Source organism: Morchella importuna (genome assembly GCF_003444635.1).
Source record: "Morchella importuna strain M04M26 chromosome Unknown Morimp01GS002, whole genome shotgun sequence".
NCBI lineage: Eukaryota > Fungi > Ascomycota > Pezizomycetes > Pezizales > Morchellaceae > Morchella > Morchella importuna.
This window is the reverse complement of record NW_025763399.1, coordinates 2,162,121-2,184,417: the sequence shown is the minus strand read 5'-3', so window position 1 is coordinate 2,184,417 and position 22,297 is coordinate 2,162,121. Positions and strand designations below refer to the sequence as shown.

The 22,297-nt window shown below is 46.1% G+C and overlaps 6 protein-coding genes across 6 annotated transcripts; 1 reads left to right on the top strand and 5 right to left on the bottom strand.

The window, feature by feature from the left end:
• Positions 1–6,104: 6,104 nt before the first annotated feature.
• On the bottom strand, positions 6,105–7,047 carry LAJ45_01434 (uncharacterized protein; the record flags this gene model as incomplete). The annotated part of the gene is made up of 4 exons (XM_046111028.1): positions 6,105–6,367; positions 6,434–6,709; positions 6,788–6,911; positions 7,039–7,047. The coding sequence occupies 4 exons, from the start codon at positions 7,045–7,047 to the stop codon at positions 6,105–6,107; spliced, it is 672 nt and encodes a 223-aa protein (XP_045976206.1).
• An 80-nt stretch (positions 7,048–7,127) lies between these two features.
• Positions 7,128–8,530, bottom strand: LAJ45_01433 (uncharacterized protein; the record flags this gene model as incomplete). The annotated part of the gene is made up of 5 exons (XM_046111027.1): positions 7,128–7,217; positions 7,306–7,362; positions 7,526–7,615; positions 7,885–7,902; positions 8,486–8,530. 5 exons carry the CDS (start codon positions 8,528–8,530, stop codon positions 7,128–7,130), a joined length of 300 nt encoding a protein of 99 aa, XP_045976205.1.
• Positions 8,531–9,745: 1,215 nt separating this feature from the next.
• Positions 9,746–12,312, top strand: LAJ45_01432 (uncharacterized protein; the record flags this gene model as incomplete). Its single annotated transcript, XM_046111026.1, has 10 exons — positions 9,746–9,748; positions 9,821–9,881; positions 9,978–9,999; positions 10,071–10,119; positions 10,176–10,260; positions 10,316–10,983; positions 11,036–11,441; positions 11,597–11,756; positions 11,832–12,129; positions 12,220–12,312. 10 exons carry the CDS (start codon positions 9,746–9,748, stop codon positions 12,310–12,312), a joined length of 1,845 nt encoding a protein of 614 aa, XP_045976204.1.
• A 453-nt stretch (positions 12,313–12,765) lies between these two features.
• On the bottom strand, positions 12,766–16,318 carry LAJ45_01431 (uncharacterized protein; the record flags this gene model as incomplete). Its single annotated transcript, XM_046111025.1, has 7 exons — positions 12,766–12,901; positions 12,975–13,326; positions 13,380–15,254; positions 15,328–15,873; positions 15,994–16,079; positions 16,148–16,227; positions 16,313–16,318. The coding sequence occupies 7 exons, from the start codon at positions 16,316–16,318 to the stop codon at positions 12,766–12,768; spliced, it is 3,081 nt and encodes a 1,026-aa protein (XP_045976203.1).
• Positions 16,319–17,179: 861 nt separating this feature from the next.
• LAJ45_01430 (uncharacterized protein) lies at positions 17,180–17,825 on the bottom strand (the record flags this gene model as incomplete). Its single annotated transcript, XM_046111024.1, has 3 exons — positions 17,180–17,578; positions 17,642–17,709; positions 17,768–17,825. 3 exons carry the CDS (start codon positions 17,823–17,825, stop codon positions 17,180–17,182), a joined length of 525 nt encoding a protein of 174 aa, XP_045976202.1.
• A 2,601-nt stretch (positions 17,826–20,426) lies between these two features.
• On the bottom strand, positions 20,427–22,222 carry LAJ45_01429 (uncharacterized protein; the record flags this gene model as incomplete). Its single annotated transcript, XM_046111023.1, has 3 exons — positions 20,427–20,720; positions 21,183–21,853; positions 22,204–22,222. The coding sequence occupies 3 exons, from the start codon at positions 22,220–22,222 to the stop codon at positions 20,427–20,429; spliced, it is 984 nt and encodes a 327-aa protein (XP_045976201.1).
• Positions 22,223–22,297: the final 75 nt, after the last annotated feature.

Below are 22,297 nucleotides of genomic sequence, written 5' to 3'. Positions count from 1 at the left end.
CATTTAAAGTTGGGGCGTGAAACTGACCTATCGGAAAATTTAGCATACATGTGCACTATTCCCGAGGTTGTGGGAATGCCCAAAAATCCCGGTCCTGTTGCATTTTGTTCTCTATCAGATACATGTATATTAGAATGATACTTATTTCCCCAATTTCCTAACTATGGTAATCGTCCTAATAGTAGATTTTCAATGGTGCTTGGCAGGAACTGAAGAGGAACCTGCTTACTCTAAACTAGCCTATATCATTAATCCCCATCTCATTTATAACTTAACCCTTCACCCCAATATCTGGAGAGCAAGCTTAGATAATCTAATTTCCTCTCACCATAGAACCCTTAACTCCATGGCACATGCCTCCACGATACCTAGAGTACTCCCATCCCCGTTCCTCCCTCACCGCTTACTCTGCTCTACTTTGTTCTCCTATAGTGGTGGCGTTAGCGGCGGTCAAGCATGCAAGAGTTTTCGAATACTCGTATTTCTCTGACGTTTGTGGACGCGACTGATATTGCATGCCATACAAAAATACGCCAAGCTCATGGTTTTGGGTGTATGCAATAATGGCCCAGTTCAAAAACGTCAGCGAAATACTAGTAGAGTAACGGCTGTGGGTTATCTTTACAGTGGCCATACTTTTTTAGATCCTAGATCCTCTGCTGAATCGATTTTTTTTTATATCCTTATTTTCTTGGGCCGGCTGGCTGGGTCGTGGACTTGCCCACGTAGTCTCCTCTATGTAGAGAAAGCACACGAGGACAACCTCCGCTCCGTGAAAAACGAGAATGTGACGATGCAGATCACACAGTTGAGGTAGAGTGATCATGGTGCAGATGTGTGGCTCAGACAGCCACAAACCCCCGCAAAAGCTAATATCTTGATTTTGATGTGTGTGTATGTGTGTGTTGGAAACAGAGTGAACTACAATAAGTGGGTACTTTACCCGGAAGGAGAAGTTTGCTTTAACGCAAGGCTTTTGAGTGCTGGATTCGTACACCGTTAATTTTGGGCGTAGTGGAGCTTCTCTTCTAGTGACCATCTGGTGGTCGGTGGGTACATACATGTACTTACTTCGGTAGGAGGGAGGTATGCTAGGGACGCTGGGAGGAAGGGGGTGGGGGATCACTATCAGATCAAATAGCGAGAGTCGTGGGTCGGTCCGAATGTGATGTGGAGTTTTTATGGAGTGTGGTAGGACAAAGATTCATGGTTCAGGACTTTTTTTTTTTTTTCTTCGCAGGAAAAGTAAAAAAAAAAAAAAAAAAATAGGTATGTAGTTGTGTCTGTTTCACCCCCATCCCATCATCTGCAGGCGAGTGAGTGAGGAGGAGGAGCTCGAGGTTTCGGGTGTGTTTCTTTGTTTGTCCATGCGAAAGTGCCCGAATTTAGTCAACTCACTGGGCATATATATTGATTGGACTGATGGGGTTGACAGCCTTACACACGAGTGGTTTCAGCTTAAAGCATCTGGAATGTGGTGAATGGCGCTGCGAGCCTTGCTAATGGTGTGGTCGAGGGAAGTGAGCGAGTGACAATCTGTGATACTCGTGAGGGGAAGTCTTGTGGTTGCAATTGATGAGCACTATCTATAACTTCCGTTCCCATAATCATTAATCCCCGCTGACTGGGTCCAGGTCCGGAGTCGAATTACTGGATTATCATCATCGCCGAGTTGACGAATGACATCTCCTCCCCAATATAATTTCTGAGATTAAGCTTAATACGAAATGGCAAATGGTAGCCAGTCGATTTCGATCTTGCAGCGATAAGAGGGGTTTTCATTTTAACCACTCGGATATGAGGGTTGTCACATCATACCCTACTCTAATATCATCGACTTCCTCATATTTCGGCAGCCATCCAGTCAGGCTTTTTGAACCACGACCACAGGTTACAATACTGGATATCAACACCGGCGGTATACTTTCCCCCTTCTTTCTCTCGGAGAGTTCCTCGACTTCAAGACATCCATTACGTACTCGCGTGGCCCTGAATGCTCCTGATATCTCCGGCGCGAGCAATTTTCTATTGACTGTAGAGCAGAATTTCCGCTAATTAAAACGTCCACATACGCTTATCAAGGATCAAATCTCATATGATCACTCTCAGACGGGATATAGAGAGCTAGTTATTGGAGATTTTAATCAAAGAATCGTTTGAAACACCCGCAATTCGTTCGAGAATTACCGCCCGGTCTTGGTTCTGATCAAAACCCATAACTTGGAGGGAAAGCAAGTTAAACTTGTTGCATGTCATATCGTGTGCGGAAGAAACCCACAAGCTTCGATCACCTCATCACCAGCAGCCAGGTTGAGAACCAAGCCAGCGGATGTCGGAATGTGGTTAAGCAAACCTTAAGCCACCGAGGCGTTTCCGTTCCGGGAGTAGTTGTCGGCAAATAGAGTTTGTGAAGGCCTGGGCTGAGCCTAGACCCTTTTCCTGACTATCTCTCAAGATTTGTCCAGTCAGTCACCATCAGTGGCTTAATATAGCAATGCTTGTGACCAGTTGGGCGTGCGTCCCTCCTTGGTGTTGATGAACACACGGCGGGACAAGACATAACAAGACAAGACAAGCACTTGAGGGGCCTTGAGCCGGCTCGGCTGCTACGAGTGAATCCGGGTTGGTTATTATGGTATGTATGCACACAGTACATGTATGTAGGGTTGAAATATTCTAGTATACGGGTTGGCCCCGAGTACTAAAGAAAACTACTGTAAGAGGTTTTCCGAGAGGGCCCTGGCCATGGTAGTGCAAGGGAAATCTTAGGCGTCTTCTTTGGTGATAGGTATGTAATCATTTGTCAGTGATACCACTGTCAATGATAGAATATGCAGCAAAAGTTTGAGTGGCGCATTATTTGGTTCATGGAATGTCACTCTGGTCCCATTACAATATTGTTGTTATTGTTAATTCATCGATTGTACGCAACCCTAAGGTTATGGCAATATCTAACATTTTACCTCTAGAGCTTCCCTCCATCCACCACAATCTCAACATAAGGAAATGGGAAACAAATTTGGCCATGCCTCTCCTCCTCCCATTTTCTCTTCTCTTGCTATGATATAACTGTATGCCTGTTCTCTTTTTATAACTCAATAGGCTGTGTAGAAGTTGTAAACCTCCTAGAAGGCGTGGTAGCGACAAGAGTAATTATAGTTTATCTGCCTAGGGTTACAACAATCGGGACTCGAGGCGGTATGTGTGCTGCTTCGTACCCACTGCAAATAACTAGAGAATCCTGTACAACCAGGTTCGGGAAGCCGCCTTGTATCATGAGTAGTTCAGCTAGGTTATAAAGAATAGAGAGAACAAGTTCCAGTCTCCCACTCCTCCACTTGGATCTAGCAAACAAACCTTTGATCATCATGCGATTTTCGATAAAAGAACTATCAGGGGCCTTTCCCTCAAGCCTATGCATTAGCACGCTCGTTTTGACTGTGCCGAAACGCAAAAGTGTCTATTTTAGGGAGATTAGTAAAGGACGTGTATCCATTGTTTACTCCATATTCAAGGCCAGTGATAGTGATCGACGTCGTTGTTGCGCGAGGACCAGAATTTTGGAGGCGGGCCGGTCTAAATGAATATGGGACTTTTATCGGAGTGGGATACATAAAATCACTCTGCGTCTGAACCACAGTATGGCTTATCCAGTGAATCTAATAAGGATAGTTATGTACTACTCTACATATCACCATAAATAGAAGTGCATGTAGGTAAGATACTTTACCAAGTTACAACTTGTATGTACCTATAGATTCTACATTCAACTGTGCCGCTATTCCCTACCCCTCCCCTCAAAATCATAATTAGCCAACGTTAGACCCCAAGCCATGCCACGAGGGTAAACAATTTAAGGCGTTCTGGCCAACTAAATGGTCACCAATGAGTCTAGCCTAGCTGTAATTGTGACTTCAATATCTGGTTTTCGAACCTTGGGAAGCAACAGATTTGGGTTTCTAGAATCCGTGCTGAGAGGCGCTCCGCACTCCGATTCCTCCCTGTACTAACAAGTGTAAGTATATAGATGTACATGTAGACATGTACAGCCGCATTCGAAAAGTACTGGCACCCTACTATATTGAGTCGTTCATGAATTATAGCCCACCAAAATCCATGGCACTCGCGCATACTCAACTTATTGATAGGTATGACCGCAATAGAGTCATGGCAGCTCTCTCTGGCAATTGTCTCGAATATGAGGGTTGAAAAGCAGAAAGGACTGCCTCGTGAGTTTGGCTCGGAGGTGCCAATACTTTTCAAATGCGGCTGTACAGCGCCATTCTAATTGGGATCGAGTTATAAGAGGAATCTCCCACGTTCCTAATTTAAACCCACACATTGCCATCTACTCTGCGGCATGGTCTTGAGCTAGCTCAAGTGATGAACCTAATTCCAATAGTTTAATACTTATACTTTAGATTTAAAGTGATGTATTATCTTGTCCCGTCCATGATGCACACCCTAAACAACTATGGTGGGCGAAAACAGAACCAGCTTCTAAGAGGTACCGGCCCACAGAATCTACCCCCTTCTAGCGGTACACCAAGTCAACTATCGTACCAGAAACCAGGTGCGGGACTGAGGGAAACCCACTCGTCGCACTAAAGTTACAGCCAGCATTACTGCAGCTCGATGGCATCACGGCAGTCATCCCACCCACGTTTCCGGTACAGTGTTTGAGTGCCGTCCGCGGGGAATCTACAACAATAACCTTGCAAACTTCAAAGGCTCGGCCCAAAGCGCAAAATCTAATACTTTTAGTCACTTGCTTTTTACCCGCGATCTTATTTTCTTAGAGGAGTAAGGTGTTGGTACTTGAGTGTAATGGCGGAACGACATTATATGCATGTATGCACCTCTTGGCCGTCGGGACGGGATTGGGTAGGAAGAGTTCTGTGGAGCAAAGCTTGGCAGACCGGGCGGAATATCTCGCGATTGATTACATACAGGCGCCCAGCAACCTATATGCATGAGTGAAGTTTCGTTCACAAGATATCACTCACCACGTTTCCAAGATTAGATGGCCAACATCCGAAAGTATATTCAACAGTCCTAACTCACTAACTACATACATATGTTTATACACATAAAAGTATCGGAGTTGAGGTTATTTAGATGACACAGCTAACCAAGAAGGTTCTTATTACGGTAGCGAAAAAAAAGTGTTAGAGGTCAAGACGATCAAGTCCGTTGGAAGATTTTTTATTGGCGTCGAGGGATGGTATATTCTTGGGGCTTATTAATTATAAAACATCAAGAAAGGAGGAGTAGGAAAAGGGAAACGAAAGAGGAAGAGGAAGAGGAAGAGAGGGTAAAAAGAAAGAAAAAAGAAAAAGGGTAAGGAGACGTAAAGCCATAGACCATGGGTAGTATGGGGGATGAGGATACATTTGCGATATGCAGTAGAAGTGGAGTCCCGTAACGCATAGGAGATGAGTGACCGATAGAGTGGTATTGTAACAAGGAAAGAAGAAAAACTTGAAAGAGGGGGGGAAGGTAGAAGATAAAAACAATGAATTACTGAACGATGGACGTCGTCGAAGATGTAAAGATTATTTTCCACATCTTTGCCTTTTCCGTTTTTCCCTCAACATCTACCTCGACGCCTTTCAACATTTTCCCCTTCCGCGATACCATGCAGCGACCAACATCGAAAGCAATAAAAACAAAACCCCAAGCAAAGCCCAGATACCACCCATCATAGGAAAAAAAAAAAAAAATGACACAGGCGAAGAAAAGGAGTGGTTGAAATGCGTACAAGTATAAACTTAAAGTGATAGCAAAAATAATATTGAAAAAAAAAAAAAACATTAATCGCGATACGCAAATATCCTTGTTCGCGCCTTGTCATCCAGAATAGAGAAAAGAAAGAAAGAAAGAATAAGTAATATAGAAACCACAAAGGAGAAATGACATACTCTGGAGGGGTCTTATCCAAGGGAGTACCAAGTTTTGTAAGAGGTATTCCGATACCATCCCACTCATCTTCCATCTATTGAAATGCCAAAGGAATGTATTCTCCTAGCACTTGCATTCCTGGACACCGATTTCCAGTCTAAAATCCCACAGAATCACTCGACAACGGACATCCGTTGATCAGATCACAAGATGACACAACTCCCACAGCATCCTGCACCTTTGTCGTCTTTTTCGCTGTTGTAGTTTCCGCCGCCACCCATTCCACCGCCACCGCTACTGTTCATACCTTGCCCACCACCGGGTGAGTTTGAACCACCAGCTTGCTCCTTGTTGTAGCGGCGGATCTCACGGACAAGATTGTAAAATGCTTCATCAACATTGATCCGCGATTTCGCCGATGTCTCGATGAAACGGCATGAGAAATGGCGAGCGAGGTCTCGTCCCTCTGAAGATCAAGTCAGCGAATTGAAAACCCTCGAAATAAGATCGTATGATATTGACTTTGACATACCTTGCTGACTAACAGCACGCTCATTATCAAGATCGCACTTGTTTCCGACAACAATCACTGGGAAGTAGTCTTTATCCTTCACTCGTAGAATCTGTTGTTGGAATGTGGCAATCTCCTCGAAACTGGTTCGGCTTGTGATAGAGTAAACTAAAAGAAATCCTTCTCCCGTGCGCATGTACTGTTCGCGCATAGCTGAGTATTCCTCCTGACCAGCCGTATCCAGAACATCGAGTAAGGCAACTTCATCGTCGATTACGCACTGTTTACGGTAGGAATCTATTACCAAAGTCAGTACTTATAGTTGAGGTTGGGGAATAACATGTTGCCCCAGGCAACGGGGCCACTTGTGTTTACCTTCGATTGTAGGATCATACTCATCCACGAAGTGACTCTGAATCAGCTGGATAGTTAAGCATGACTTTCCTACACCTCCTCCACCTACAACCACCAACTTATATTCACGTAAAAACTGTGCGGTCTAAAACTATGGTTAGCATGATAGAACATATGTGCGTACAATCAAGGCATTACGGGTGTGGTGACGTGACATGTGAGAGGCAGTGGACGATAATGTGTGATTCGGTATTGGAAAGGGGCGAACTCACGGGCGACATGGTTAGACTAAAATCAACAACAATGATGGGATAAATAAAGCTGAATTAATTTTTGTCCTTCTTGGTGAGAGTGTATCGGACTATGATGAGTGAGGCTTGTTGAGGATGAGAAGCTTAGGAATGAAGCAGAAGAAGTCCGAGTTGTGTTCAGAATGGATGTGACGGCGGCTCTAGAAAGGGTGAGGAAGGATTCCATCAGCACGGCATTTTTGAATGCAAGGTAAAACCACGCGCCTCAATCGTGGGACAAGAACTTACTTTCAGCCCGTTGGCTCGCGTGTGATGCGACGGAGGTTCGCTTCGGGAAAGATCCGACTTTACAATGCTATCCGAAAATAAAGAAAGACTCACGTTTAATCCTTTAGAAGACGGAAAGTCCACTATCTATCGAAACAGAGAAGAAGGTGGTTGAAGCGAAGCGGGCGGGAGGGAGCAGCAACAGTCGAGGAGAAGAGGGTGAGTGATGGGGGGGAACAACTCGGGTTCTCCGTATGAAGGGAATAAGAAGGGGTGCGCTTAAGGTGGAAGGCGATGGCAGGGATTGGGCGTCTCGGTAGCCTTTCTTTTTCTTATTTTGTTTTTAGTATAGAAAGAAAGCACGGGACGACGATGTAAGAGCCGGCCGACCCTAGGACAAACAATAGCAGCGAATAACCAACGGCACGGGCAGCTCCTGCGGGTGCGGGATAGGGAAGAAGGGGAGTGTAGGGAGAGGCGAGACGAGACGAGGCAAGAGGCTGGAAAGTCGTGGAAAGGGTCTCTTGAGAAGCGTTGTGGGGGAGGGAGTTAAAGGAAGGTTTTACTGAAGGGCATGTATAAAATAGATAGATGGCTTACACAAGTCAAGTAAGGCGTCTAAAAGGAACAAACAAATAATTATCCTATTGTCAAGCTGAGCGAGTCCGTTGAATTCACCGAATACCAAGAATAGGCGTGAGATGGGGGAGTGGGGTTAGGGGAGGTACAAGTAATCTAGACGTGAAAAGGAGGCTGGGCTGGATGGACGAACAAGAAACAGAGGCAGGTGAGTGGTGGAGAAAGACGTAGTGGCTCGGAAAACGGCCCCTCAAGAGGGTTAGAGCGAGGGCAGCGGAGATGAACAAATTCAAACTCTACATAATAATTTACTTATTTGTAATTTGGGATAAAGTGCCTTCTCCTCTGAAGATAGACATCACCAAAAATTGCTTGATTGCTACTCTACCTCAGCTACACTGCTACCGTACCTACTTTAGTCTCCAGGTACCTGCTCTGCACCTTCTCTAGTTAACTCTAGCTTTTGGCGCAGCTCAATGATGGCAGCTTAGCTAGGCTGGTAGGATCTACGCCTGCAGGGGAGAAAAGGTTGCTATTGGCTCGCCCCGCTGGTGCTTTCGGTAAAAGGTAAGAAAACATTCCAGCGAAACCAAAAACGACCAAGGCCATGTATGTAGTGTACACTCGACTTCAGAAATGAGTCGGGAGATAGAAAGAGCCCCGTCATGAGGGGTTTCAAAGATAGACATGCTATTGCTGTGCTAAAAGCGAGTTTGTCCCACAGTTGTGCGCTTTCTGGGATGTGGGTCTCAACATTGGAGGCGCGAAAACATGGGAAATGCATTTTCTCATGATACCTGCTGTCGAGCTGACGAAATCAACTTTTACCCTCAATCGAGACAGGCATGCATAAGTTGCAACCATCTACCGCAAGATTTGGAGCGTAAAGCCCGGGCGTTAGAGAAGATCCTAGTATGTAAAAAGCACCAATTATTGCTCGAACTGTGGCGAATCCTTCAGTTTTTGGTGAGAGAAACTTACCAGGATCTTATTTAACACCCGGGTGCAACGCCCCAACTTTTGCGGTACTCTAGAAAGACACTATCAACACTCCTCATTGGCTTCGTCCAAGAGGCGAGCTGCCAAAGCACATGGCCAGTGATTTCGAATTAGGAATTACCCGAATATTAAAAACGCCATTTTACCTCATTCCGAGATCCCGGCCTTCTCGAAGAATCTTTGCGTGCTTCGAAGAATGTTCTTTGTCGTTGCTTCCTTATATCAAAGTTTAAGATACATGGCTAGGCCTCATGTTGTTCGAAGAGCCGGGTGTGGCACATATGGTAATAATCCAGTCCTGCTGGAACTGGTTAGTGGGGAATTAGTTGATCTGAAGGCCTATTCTTGAATAAGATGTATCTAGTTGAAATCACGCAAGTGTTCATGGATGGAAGGATACTACATAACTCACCGTGATATTTGAGGATGGAGATTTGCCTATTAATAGGGAAGGTCTTGGATTTTAAAACGCCAGCACCGAGGATTATTAGATTGGACGTTCGAGGACTGAGACACGTGTGTATCCCTATCGTGGTGGTACTCTAATGTACCTACAGTACTCGTAGCTTTATAGCGTTTCCGAACATGACCAATATTGCATGACATACGAAAAAGCGCCAAATCCACCTTTTTGTATGTCATGCAATATTGGTCGTGTTCGGAAATGCTATAAAGCTACGAGTAGGTACTAGTACATACATGTAGGTATGTAACTAAGCGCGGAATCGGGGCTGGTCCGGCTGGGGGAGCCGCTGCGTCAGTGTGAGGGGTTACCAAGAACAAAGGCGTTGTTCATCTCAACATCCCACGCGAACTTGAGTTCGAAATACCGTCCCCAACAGCTCTACCGCAGTACTCCAACTCACACACAGATAATCCAACCATGGTATTTATTGAACCCCTAATAACACCTCACACTCTGTGGTATATACTGATACAGTAGTTCATTTTTTTGTAGTTTAGAAACGCGAAAAAAGATGCACAGAAGGCGGAGGAGTACGCGAAGGAAGGGGATTATGGTACGTCATCGGAATTCTAATTTGCTTAACTTTTGCCGTCAATTGTTCTTCAAGCTTTCTATCTGTAAGGCTACATACTAAAAAAATGCTTAATAGGCTCCATTTTCTCGGTCTCTGGGTATGTGAAAGCAATGCATCTGTTTTGAAGAAGTAACCCCGCAGTGCAGTGGCTGATGGACTGGCGAACAGACCTGTCGTGGTGGCTGAAAACATGATAGGATGTGCCATGTATGAGCTGGTGTGTATTAGAAGTTATCGTACAAGCTCTATCTGTGGCTAATTTGGTTGCAATAGGTCCGAGTCGGTCACGATTCGTTGGTTGGAGAAGTCATTCGAATTGAGGCAGACAAAGCTACTATTCAGGTTTATGAAGAAACAGGTACCAAATACTGTAGAAAGGAGGCGACGGGGGAAGCTTACTAACTCTACTTTAGCTGGTGTGACTGTGGGTGATCCAGTTTTGCGAACCGGGAAGCCTCTTTCAGTCGAGCTTGGCCCAGGGTTGATGGAGACTATTTACGATGGAATCCAACGCCCTCTCAAGACCATCAACGAGATTTCGAACAGTATTTACATTCCCCGCGGTATCGCGACCCCCGCACTTGATGTAAGAAGAAGCTGGGATTTTACCCCTGCGAAGCTTAAGGTCGGAGATCACATTACCGGCGGAGACATATTCGGTAGCGTTTATGAGAATTCGCTTTTAGATGACCATAAAATTATGTTACCTCCTCGTGCTAGGGGAACTATCACTCACATTGCCGAGAAAGGATCCTACACTTTGGAAGACAAGGTTTTAGAGGTTGAATTTGAGGGGAAAACACAAAGCTTCACCATGATGCATACATGGCCTGTCCGTGTTCCTAGACCTGTTACTGAGAGACTTTCAGCGGACTATCCGCTATTGACTGGACAGAGGGTGTTGGATGCCTTGTTCCCTTGTGTGCAAGGTGGTACCACTGCTATACCAGGCGCTTTCGGATGTGGAAAGACTGTCATTTCTCAAGCATTGTCTAAGTTCTCTAATTCCGACTGTATCATTTACGTTGGATGCGGTGAACGTGGTAACGAAATGGCCGAAGTGTTGATGGATTTCCCAGAGGTATGTTCTTGATCAAACTAAAGTATGAGGGGTGCAGCACTGATAAATATAGCTTTCTATCGAAATCAACGGACGTAAAGAGCCTATCATGAAACGTACTACCCTAGTCGCAAACACCTCCAATATGCCCGTAGCAGCCCGTGAAGCCTCTATCTACACTGGTATCACACTTGCCGAGTATTTCCGTGACCAAGGCAAAGACGTTGCTATGATGGCCGATTCCTCTTCCCGTTGGGCTGAGGCTCTTCGTGAAATCTCTGGGCGTTTGGGTGAGATGCCTGCCGATCAAGGATTTCCGGCCTACCTTGGTGCCAAGCTCGCCAGTTTCTACGAGCGTGCGGGTAAGGTGACAGCTCTTGGTAGCCCCGGGCGAGTTGGAAGTGTCAGTATCGTTGGTGCTGTGTCGCCGCCTGGTGGTGATTTTGCTGATCCTGTTACTTCTTCTACTTTGGGTATTGGTATGTTAACCTCTCATTGTTACCCCTTGCCATTTTCATTTCGGCGTGGGAGAGGCGTTGCTTTGGGCACACGATATACGGATCAATTCACCGAAATATTTTGAATTACTAAACTTGTAGAGATCATCACTGATATTCCTTTCTCGCGATTATAGTACAGGTGTTTTGGGGTCTTGACAAGAAATTGGCTCAACGAAAGCATTTCCCCAGTATCAACACATCTCTTAGTTACAGCAAGTACACCAATGTGTTGGATAAATATTATTCAAAGAACTACCCTGAATTCCCTGTGCTTCGTGATCGCATCAAGCAACTGTACGTCGCTACCCCCCCCCCCTCTTTAGTTGAAAATGAAATATAGATATTCTAACAAATACCACCCACCCACAGTCTTTCCGACAGCGAAGACCTTGACCAGGTCGTACAGCTTGTTGGTAAATCTGCGCTGTCAGACCCCGACAAGATTACGCTGGATGTTAGCTCTTTGATCAAAGAAGATTTCCTTCAACAGAATGGGTACTCCAAGCACGACCAGTACTGTCCTGTATGGAAGACTCTGTGGATGATGAAAGCTATGATGGCGTTTTATGATGAGTCTCAGAAGGCTGTTCAGGCTGGTGTCCAATGGAGTAAGATCCGTGAGGCCACTGCAGATGTGCAGCATCAGCTTAGATCAATGAAGTTCGAGGTAAGCCTTTTTCCACACTCCTGCCACGCCATACCTAGTTAGCGGGGAGGCGATACAGTTCACTGATGCTGAATGATTGGTTCCTTTCAGATCCCAGATGATGGTGAAAAGGCGATCACTGAGCGCTATGAGAAGCTTTATAACGACATGATGGAGAAGTTTGCTAGCGTTGCTGATGAATAGACGGGTCTTCCTATACCATATATCCCTAAAAGGGCGTCCGTGGACATGATCCCCTGTATCTAAGTTTTTTTCCCTGCACTTTTGTTTTTTTTGCCTGCCAGTAATGTCACTACGGTTGCATGAGCGAGGTTGTTTTATCGTGGTCATACATTTAAGAATTAAATTTTACCATCCTATTTGCAGCTACTACACGGAGTGAGTCTGTGCGATTAGCCTCCCGTCACCTAATTTAATGTTGTTGGTGAGGAGACTCATTCGTCGTCCAAATTATTCGAAGTTGATGCAACGGGATATAACATAAATCTCTTGGCTCATGTATTTGTGTAAAAAAAGGTGGATAGCGTACAAGAAACCAGCCCCTAGTATGCACTGGCTGATACGGAAATAAGAACGGGAAACCAAATCCGAATTATTCTTGGATTTTGAGCCATTCCCTCACAAAAAAAAAACAACCTATTTAACACGGACACAGATATATGGAACTTCAACATCTTCACCTGTCTCATCATCAACGCAAACCTCCAGAATAAGGTTCTTGGTATGCGGTGGTACAGGCTTCTTAGAAACCTCTTCAACTAGTTTTCTCATCCTACGTGAAGTTTTGAAGCGGTCAGTAATTGTGGAATGATATAATGGAGGAGGAAGGGGGGATAATGAATTACTTTAAATGCAACCTATCCGCAAGCTTCTTTTGCGGAAAGAAGCTTCCGTAGAGCAAGCTAACTCCACAACTAACCATGGAGCAAACCAGGCCTTTCTCTTTCATACCGTCAAGAAGTTCCTGCAGCGTGATTTCGTGGTCAAAGTCGAATCTGTCCCAAATCTTGTCGAAAGTTACTTCACCCTTGGGTCCCAAGTACGAGCCCTTAGGACTGGCAACTGGTTCACCAAATCCGATGAAGGGCAGCGCCAAGTTGATAAAGGCATTCTTATAGTCTTCGAGCTTGTTCTTGCCATCAATGACCTTGTATAGCTCAAGACAGACGAGACCAGTCACAAGAGATGTAGTTGTCGCTATTCCTTATTAGTTTTAATCGTTCAATGTCCGGGGTGGGGAAGGTACTCACCAATAGCAGGGATGATCTTTCCTGCAATACCTTTGGTCTTGTGCTTGTCCGCAGGGGTGATTGAATAATTAAGGGCTCTGAGGTTGGACGCAGCAGTAATAAAATCCATATGATGATTTGTGTCGTCATCTTTCTCAAAGTCTACTTTGGTAAGCCTGTACCCTGCCATCGCACTAGGAGCTGGCAAGCTCTGCACAAGTGTCTGCATCTCATCCTCATCGTCAAACCTTTGGGCAGTGGCATTCGGGTCTGGTTCAGCATCGCTGGCTTGGATTTTCACCCCAGATGAGGGAGTAAAGTCGGGGACCATCATTTGATCGATCACCTTTTTGTAAAACTCGTCATCAAGGTTTCCCTTAATTCCATAATTAAAGGCATGCAGATTAGCTGCAGCCTTAACGAACACTGCATGAGTCTCATTCTCCCAGTCAAAAGTCAAAGCATCCGGAGCTCTTTTAGGCCCGCTCCAGAAACGAGTACCTGTGGATGTTTCCGAATCCTTGGGGAAGTTGAAAAGTAACTGCTGAATGTTGTTATTGTACTGCTTTTCAAACTCAAGTCTTGCCCATGCGACACATTCCTCGAATGTGATGGGCTTGGAAAGCACCAAGTAATCTCGGATAGTTTCCAAGATCTGTTTCTGGTTTCCTGAGTGTTTGAGAGTAGCTTCCAGAAAGTTGGGCTGTGAAAGATAAAGATTGACATTCTCTGCAGGTTGAACAAAGTAGGATTCAAATAGTTCACGAGCCCAAGCAATGGTGTGCTCAATTTTGTTAGGGAAACTTCGGAGGGTGCACATGGGGAAAGACTGTTCTGGAGGGTCTTGGGAGTTGGAATAACTCTCAGTAAGTCCCGGAATGACAACTTGAGTGTTACCCTTGGTTCCAAGAGTACCACTCTCCAAGAGTGGCTTCTTGAAGAAAACACATCTGCGGTCGACATATGTTCGGGCCTCGACGTTATCAAGAGCGTTGGTTACACCGTCGAGGGCTTCCCAAAAGTCCTCGTTAAACACGTTTTCAGTATCAGGCCCCACGCGATCCTTCAAGGTGGTAATTTTTCCATTCAATTGAGGGTTCATAGCCTGGACGGCTTCGGCAGCACAGTCACTCTTTAACTTCCCAACATCCTTAGGTCTGAAGAGAAACTGCCTATTTAGGTTGCTCTTCTCGATTGAGTCCATATCAGTCACTGAAATTTGGCCATTGGGGCCAGTAGCAAGCCCGAGCATAGCCCAGTTCTTAAGCATCTCACAACCGATGGCGCCAGCACCAACAAGGAACTGCTTCATGTTTGAAATCTTGTCTTGGAACTGCGTTCCAAAGACCGCAATCTGCCCGTCATAACGTGTGCCTAAAGGTTTGCAGAGCTCTTCCGAACGCTGTGTGGAACTTGGCAAACTTTCAAGAGAGTCGAAGTATAGATGCTGTACCAATGGACCAAATTTTCCAGACAGGCCTTTGACAACTTCTTGAGCTGCCCAGCCTCCGAAAACTGAACACATTGGAGCAAGATCTCCACGAGCTTGGAATGATAGTTCGTTGATGAGATCTTCGCTCAATTCGGGTTTTTCCTCTCCATATGTTTCCGCAATTGCGGTTGCGTATTTAAACACCTCCGCCGCATCCTCTTTGTTCATAGGTCTAGGAAGAGTATTATGTTCCGTAGAAAATGCGTGGAGAGCTTGGAAACCAACATGGAGCTGAAGAGGTCGATCGAACTTTGCGTAGTCTGAAACAAGGAACTCCGGTTTTTTGAGTTGCTCGGCCTGCGACTGGAAATTGATGATTTTAGGTGCTTTGACTTGAGTGAAGAGTCCACCACGCAGATATGTACCATATTGCGAAACATCACCGATAGAAAATGTATAAGGCCCTGTGAAGTTTTGGCGAGATTAGGGACCCAATTTTAACTTGGTGTGGGGGCTTTAACAGATCATGAAACCTACCCTTTACTTCAACCTTGAACTCAACGCCATTCAAGTCCTCCATTCCCTCGACTTCGCTGAACATAACATGATCTCCATCCTCAAATCCATGTCTAGTCTCATCTAGTGCAGTAACAAGTCCTGAGCTATCAATTCCCGCCACAATTCCGCTCAGCGGATTTTCACCATTCGGATCGACAACCACAAAGCCTTCTCCAAAATCGCAAAAGATATTACCAAACAACCCTCTAACTTCAGCTGAGATGTACGGAATCTTGTTCTTATGACAGAATTCATTGACCTTTAATTGAATTTCAAGTGGAGCCTCGGTGATAACCACAGTCTTAAATCTAGAGAGCGACTCGACATCTTCGAAAAGGTTCTTCTGGTGAACCGAGACAGGTGTGTATGCATTGAGCTCGCCTAGGCGTGGGGAAGTGACTTCATCACGCCGTTTACCAACGTCGATCTCTTGGAGGAAATACTGGGACGAGAGGTCTGCGATTTCAACAGGGTTAGGATCGTATAGGGTTAGTGATTTAACACCGGCCAAGCAAATGTTCTTGGCTATGGAGGATCTCAAGTCAGTATGCAATCGAAAGAGGGGGGGGGGGGGGGGAGCCCAATAAAACAGCTGCGGGGTAGTAGCTGAAAATCATGGACTCTAAAAATGACGAAGAAGCTCACCAATCTCGACACCTAGCCCCTTCATCCCAATGATGAGAACATCCGACTGGCTCATGCGCTTCATAGCCTCATGGCCGAGAACGTAGCTATCGAATGTTAGACGGAACCTTTTCAAAAGACCGTCAACTCCAGGAAGAGCACAAGGAATACCTACAGTTGACGACTGTATAGGCCCTCATCGATGGTCCCAACTGCAGAATCTGCAGGGGGATCTATCTGCATCTTTGAGGAGTCCTACAGTTGATGGAGATGACCGATTAGCTATTTGTTTCTCACCAAACACCCATTAATGCTGTGGATATGATTCAAAGAAGCTTACCGTCATGACTAGTTTATCAGGACGAACTGATAGTTCGGTTGAGGGCTTTCTTTTCGACAGTTTGGACGGAGGTCAGTGGATACCTGGTGCTCTTCCGGGAATGAAGTTCGAAGCGTTATGCGTAGGATGGGTTGTGGTTGATGGAGTTGATGAGTAGAGAGGGCGGAAGATGAAAGGATAGATACCAGCCGTATATTTGTAAGAGCAAGGTGGATAGGCGAAGAATGGCGGAGAAGGGTTGCTTGTGGAAGAGGTAGCCTTAGGTGGTAGGGACAGGATCGTCACGACGAGGCGGGGCTATCCTGCCTAGGTACATGTAGCCCACCTTAGTATCTTGAGCCTATACGTAACAACGGTAACAAAACAAATAAATGGACATCATTACAAACACAACTGTACTTAACTTACAAGACTCGTGGCCCTAATAAATTTGGCGTGGGATCATTGGACACGCGAATAATACTTGACTCAGAATCAATCAACGAAAGAAAATTATCATTATCACAGAACTACATCATATCAAAAATAACGGGAAAGACAAATAATAAACTAGGTAGAATCAGATCTTAGTTACCACATGTAAAACCCCCATAATCCTAGCAAAAATAGGCAAAAAAATATTAATAAGGTTCGGATCCGCAAGCCAGAAAAGAAAAGAAAATTAACTAAAGCCAGAAACCTCCTTGATATCATATCATTACAATCGTGAGAACGCCCTCATTCATTATTTAAAACCCCTCCCCCGCTACTGGATAGTTGATATACAGAGATCAGAGAAAGGTGGAGAGCCAGAAAAGCTAATACCCCAACAAGGCTTGTATGCCTGGTCTTCGTACCAACGATGTGATTAATACCTTTTGTACGCATTTAGTCTAACGTTTGAACTTTATGGTCTCCCTTCACAACACTGGCATAGCTTGGTGGCTCGCCATGCTGCATGCCACTGCTTCCCTCACCCGGTCCAAATGCCGGGGTCTCTGGGGGAGTCTGTTGCTCATGTTGTGAGTATTTCTGGGGCTGTCTAGCTCCAGCATTCACTAGAGCTCCACCAGTGCGATTTGGCTGCGCATGCTGGAAGGTATTGTACTGTGGCTGAGAATAGTGGTGCGGCTGCTGCTGTACGTAAGATGGGTGGTGTTGGCCCTGTGGTTGTGCTGGATAGTAGTGACCACCGTGCGTGGAGTGCCCTTCTTGTGCGACGGCAAAGGAGTCATACTGCTCGGGATATTTCATGATGATGTACCACGCGTGAATGAGGCCAGGAATCTATTCCTACGTTTAGCTTGGGTTCCTAGGAACGTTAGGGACAAGTGAGAAGCCATGACGTACAAATCCAAAGATACAAAGAGTGATATTGATAATACTGTCTGCAGAACAGATGCCCCGTTTAACCCATACTGTTGATTCCCGTACATTAGTGATCAGAGCTGGGAGGAAAGAGGTATAACGGCTTACCAGGTAGAGGTGGGAACAAGATGGCCAGAAGTCCGAGAAAGAAGTCCGAGGAACACATTTCAAAGTGCAATGTTTGGTGATGGCTCGTTCTAAAGAGATAAAGGGGGCGAGTTCACGGAAGCTTAAAGACGATGGTTGTAAGTGTCAATAAAGGGTGTGGAGGGGGAGATACGAGACCAAAACTGTGTTCAGTTAAAGGGCTTAAGGGCCACAGAGAATGGTAACGCAAGGGAGAAGTTGTCGTCAGCCCATCCTAGCCTTGATGTTGCCCCGCGTCACACAACTGGCTCAAAATCGAGGCGGAGCAGCCATCGCAAAATGCGTCATGCTACCTACTCTATTTAGTGTCTCATCCGATTACCGAGGGCCTAGTGCCCTAATCGCTGCCCCTGGAGCTCAAGACCGATGATGATGATCGCTTTCAAGAAGCTGCCATGTATATATATTCCGTTAAAAATAATTGAAATGTTTGAGGGTTTTCTTCTCCCGTGTAATATTAGGTTGTGTTTGTCTAAAGTCATCCACATTCCATGCAGGTACACACACGGGTTGCCAGTAGCATATCACGTGATATCATGGAATATCACTCGGCCGACTAGTTTCTGGGCAAATACATATATTTTTATTTTATTAATTCATTAATTGCATGCGCAAATACATATATTGTGGGTGTCAGAGCAAGCCAAATAACCAAAGCAAACACAGGCTGGACACGAGACTAACTATCACCCTTCTCAAGAGCTTAACACTTGCACCCCTTATTTACTTCAACCAGCGTCCCATCTTTAACCCAATGCGAGATTCGAGTCTGTGTTTACACTGACTATGGATCAGCCCTAAAACTCATGAATAAAAACAAGCTTTTAACGTTACTATACTTGGCTCGACCCTTGACAGATCGGTCGATACAGTCGAACCAGGAAAAGAACAACACTTATCCAAATTACGGCACTAGTAACCATTCTAAGCTGCATTTATAAAAAGTTCCTACGAAGGCCGATATCAAATATTCTTGCAGCTAACTCGATTAAGCCGATCACTGGTAGGAGGTCCTTGTAGTGCTGGATATGTAAAGAATGGTTTGATATGAGTATATACGTATCTGGATGAAGCCTACGCTCCCCGACATGACCTTGGTGTTTTGAAGATTAGTGACAGTTAAGCGCAGCCAGCTTAATAGGATTGCACCGGAACCTACAAGTTCTGTGGCCAGGCTTTGATCTTTTCTTTCGGCATTAGCGTTGGCTGCCTCTGTAGGGGCACTAGCTACGAGCTCGTCTTATTGCAAAGAGCTATGTTTTTGGATGAACTCCCTAGTTACTATCGTCCTATCTCGTACCTTAAGGATACCTAGTTTCCATCTCCGGCTCGCCAATATACCACTTTCCAGGGTGAAAACGGCGAAAGCCACTGCCACTTGTGATAGTCCTGTTCCTGGTGTACTGTTCCTAGGGTTTAGTTAGGTGTGGGAGTTAGACTTGTATACCCCATAAGACTTTAGGATCTAAAACTAAAATCATTCCGTGAGTATAGAGCTGTTTACGAAGAGCTAATGAAATTTCAACACATTCCCCGCGTATGCCTAGCCAACCGGTGGTGGGAAATTCGAGCTTAAGCTAACTAGAAATATTCCCATACATGTACCTAGATGCACCCCACTTATACCAGCAGACACCCCCCCCCCCCCCAAACCCATACGTACAGGTACCCCTCTCTTACAACTCCAAGAGCTGTACGTACCAAAAGCTCTATAAAGACCCAGCACAACTTTAAAATGCTCGGTGCGGGCGAACCCCCATACCTCTCTCTTCCTCTTACTTCTTATCTTTTACCTCTTATTCTTATGCATATGTACAACTTATCAGTACCGCCACAAATTAAGGTCTATAGAGGCCCGCCCACCGCCAGCTCCTCTGATATGCCACGACAGGACGTGGTGTATGGGGCATGCTATGTACATGAGTAGCTTGGTCAAGTCATCCAGGCCAGCAATCGAGCCTTACCTATTCTCGCCAGCTACTACATTCGTTCCAAGTCCGTATCCTTCCTCTGCTCTCGCAGCAAGAGCTCTATAAACCCACCAACAAACCCCGCATCTACACCGTCCCTATATGTAGACATAGAGCTACCATAGCTCATACACCTATACATTCCACAATCAGGTCAAGTCACGGGTGAAAGGGGACATTGGCATCACAATCTCTCACTCGCACCAAACACCACTCACTCGTACCACCAAAGCTTGTGAATATACGTCTCATCCCATTCCACTACTACCTAACCACACCACCTGTAACTACTGCCCCCTTGGCATCTCAGCTAGGTCCATCTACACAACCCAACCGCGTCCACGCCCCAGTCTCAACAAGTCCCCATGAACTTTTTGTTTACTTTTGGAAAAGCACAGAAGAAAAACACAGATATAGTAGTAGTAAAGCGGCAATCGAAAGAAAGCGTAAAAATAAAAGAGCACCACAGAACCAACCCCCCACCCACCCCACCTTCTAAAAAACCATAGAAGCAAGAAAAGAAAGAGAGAAAAAAGAATCAACGTAAAAAAAAAGCCCATAACGCCAATCCCCCTCTGGCCTCCAATACCCCCTTTACCCCCCTACCCCTACCCCTCCCCTCCCCCCCTCTTCCCCCACCCCCCATCCCACTACTGGAACCTCATAGCCACAATCCTCTCCGCCACCTGATCCGGCGTCAACAGTCCCACCTCCGTAATAAACGCATCGATAAACTGCGGCTCCGTATAATCCACAAACCCCAGCTCCGTCTGCGGCATGGGCCCGTCAAAGCCCGCCGGCGGATCAAAGTTGATGACGTCCTGCTCGATCGGGATGTCAAACTGGTCGAGCGGGAAGTTGTCAACGAACTTGTGTGTCTCGGTGGCCACGTAGACTTTTCTGTGGTACTTTTTGGCGGCGAGTGCGATTTGGTGCGTGCCCATCTACAGAGAGAGGGGGGGGGGGGGGTTAGTATGTATATAAGATTGAGAGTGGGTATGGGAATAGAGGGAGTACGGGGGTTGGGATTGGGATGTGGGTATGTGGATATGTGTGTAATTGGGCACGAGTATGCACATGTGTAGTCAGGAACGAGGATGTGTAATTGAGAATGAGTGCGTGTGTGTGTGTGATTGGGAATAAATATGTGTAATTGAGAACAGGTATATGTGCAATTGGGAACAAGTATGTGTGCAAGTGGGAACGAATATATGTGCAACTGGGAACAGGTGTGTGCAATTAGGAGTATGTGTACAATTGAGAACGAGCGTATGTGCGAGTGAGATACGGGTATGTGAGCATGTGTGGGGGGGTTGGGATATGAGTATGCGTGGGATGGAGAGAGTACGTGCAGAAGTTTTGAGATTCACTTTCAGGCAAGCGGAAGAATGGGAAAAGCAACTTACAACATTGATAATAGAAGCATCCGCAAAGATACTCTCTGCCCCAATCAGCACAGAGCGGCACTTCTTCATAGCATAAGCCACGGCATTATCATCAATGACAGCTACAGGAACACCAAGCGCCCTAAGCTCCACCGCCAGCTTCGTCCCCTGACAGCTCGGCCTCGTCTCCGTCACAATGACCTTAAACCTCACGTTCCTCTGCGCCGCCAACTTCAAAATGCCCACCGCACACCTTGAATACCCATGGACCATGACCACCTCCCCATCCCTCAGCATTCCCACGCCCAGCGCTGCAATCTTAAACCTCGCCTCCCTCGCACTCTGAGCAAACAGATGTCCGTTCTCCTGGAGCTTCTTCTTGAAGGCACCGAAATCGCGGGGGTCGTCGTGGGTGTGGGCGGAGATGAACTTGGTGAACATGGCACAACCGGCCGTGAGGGAGATGCTGTTGGGCACGGAGGCGATGAGCGCCTTGCTGCCAATCTCGATGGAGGAGAGGAGCTCGTGGATGGTGGTGGCCTTGGAGGCGTCGCAGAGCGCAGAGAGGGACTCCATGGCGGCGATGGGCATGGATTTGGTGCTGTCCTCTGAGAGAAGGCGGGAGTAGTAGCTACGGATGTCGAATTGTCCCATGGCGGTGCTGTAGACGATCCCCGGGGCGGGGGAGGTGTCTGTGGAGGGGTGAGTGAGCGAGGAGTTGCGGGCACGGCGGTCGTGGGCTGGATGGACGTTGAACATGGTGGGTAGTTGGGTATTGAGGGGATGGAAATATAGAGATGTGGATGTATAAATGGAGAGTTTATGGAGATGGGGAATTTATGAGATTGGGGGGTTTATGGAGATGGATAGATGAGGTCGTAGATGTAGAGAGAGATGGGGATGTGGACAGATGGGATGCAGATGGAACACAATGCAAGCAGAGAAACATGCACAGATAGAATGAGAGACAGAAACGAAGATGACAGAGTGAGATGCTGTGATGTTGATGATGATGATGATGACGATGACGATGAGAACTTACAAGGAAAGGGTTCCGGCATGACGGGCGGGATAGAAGGACAGCTGGAGCTATCTGGCGGGTACGGGCGGGCTACAGCTACTGTGGCCGGATGTCT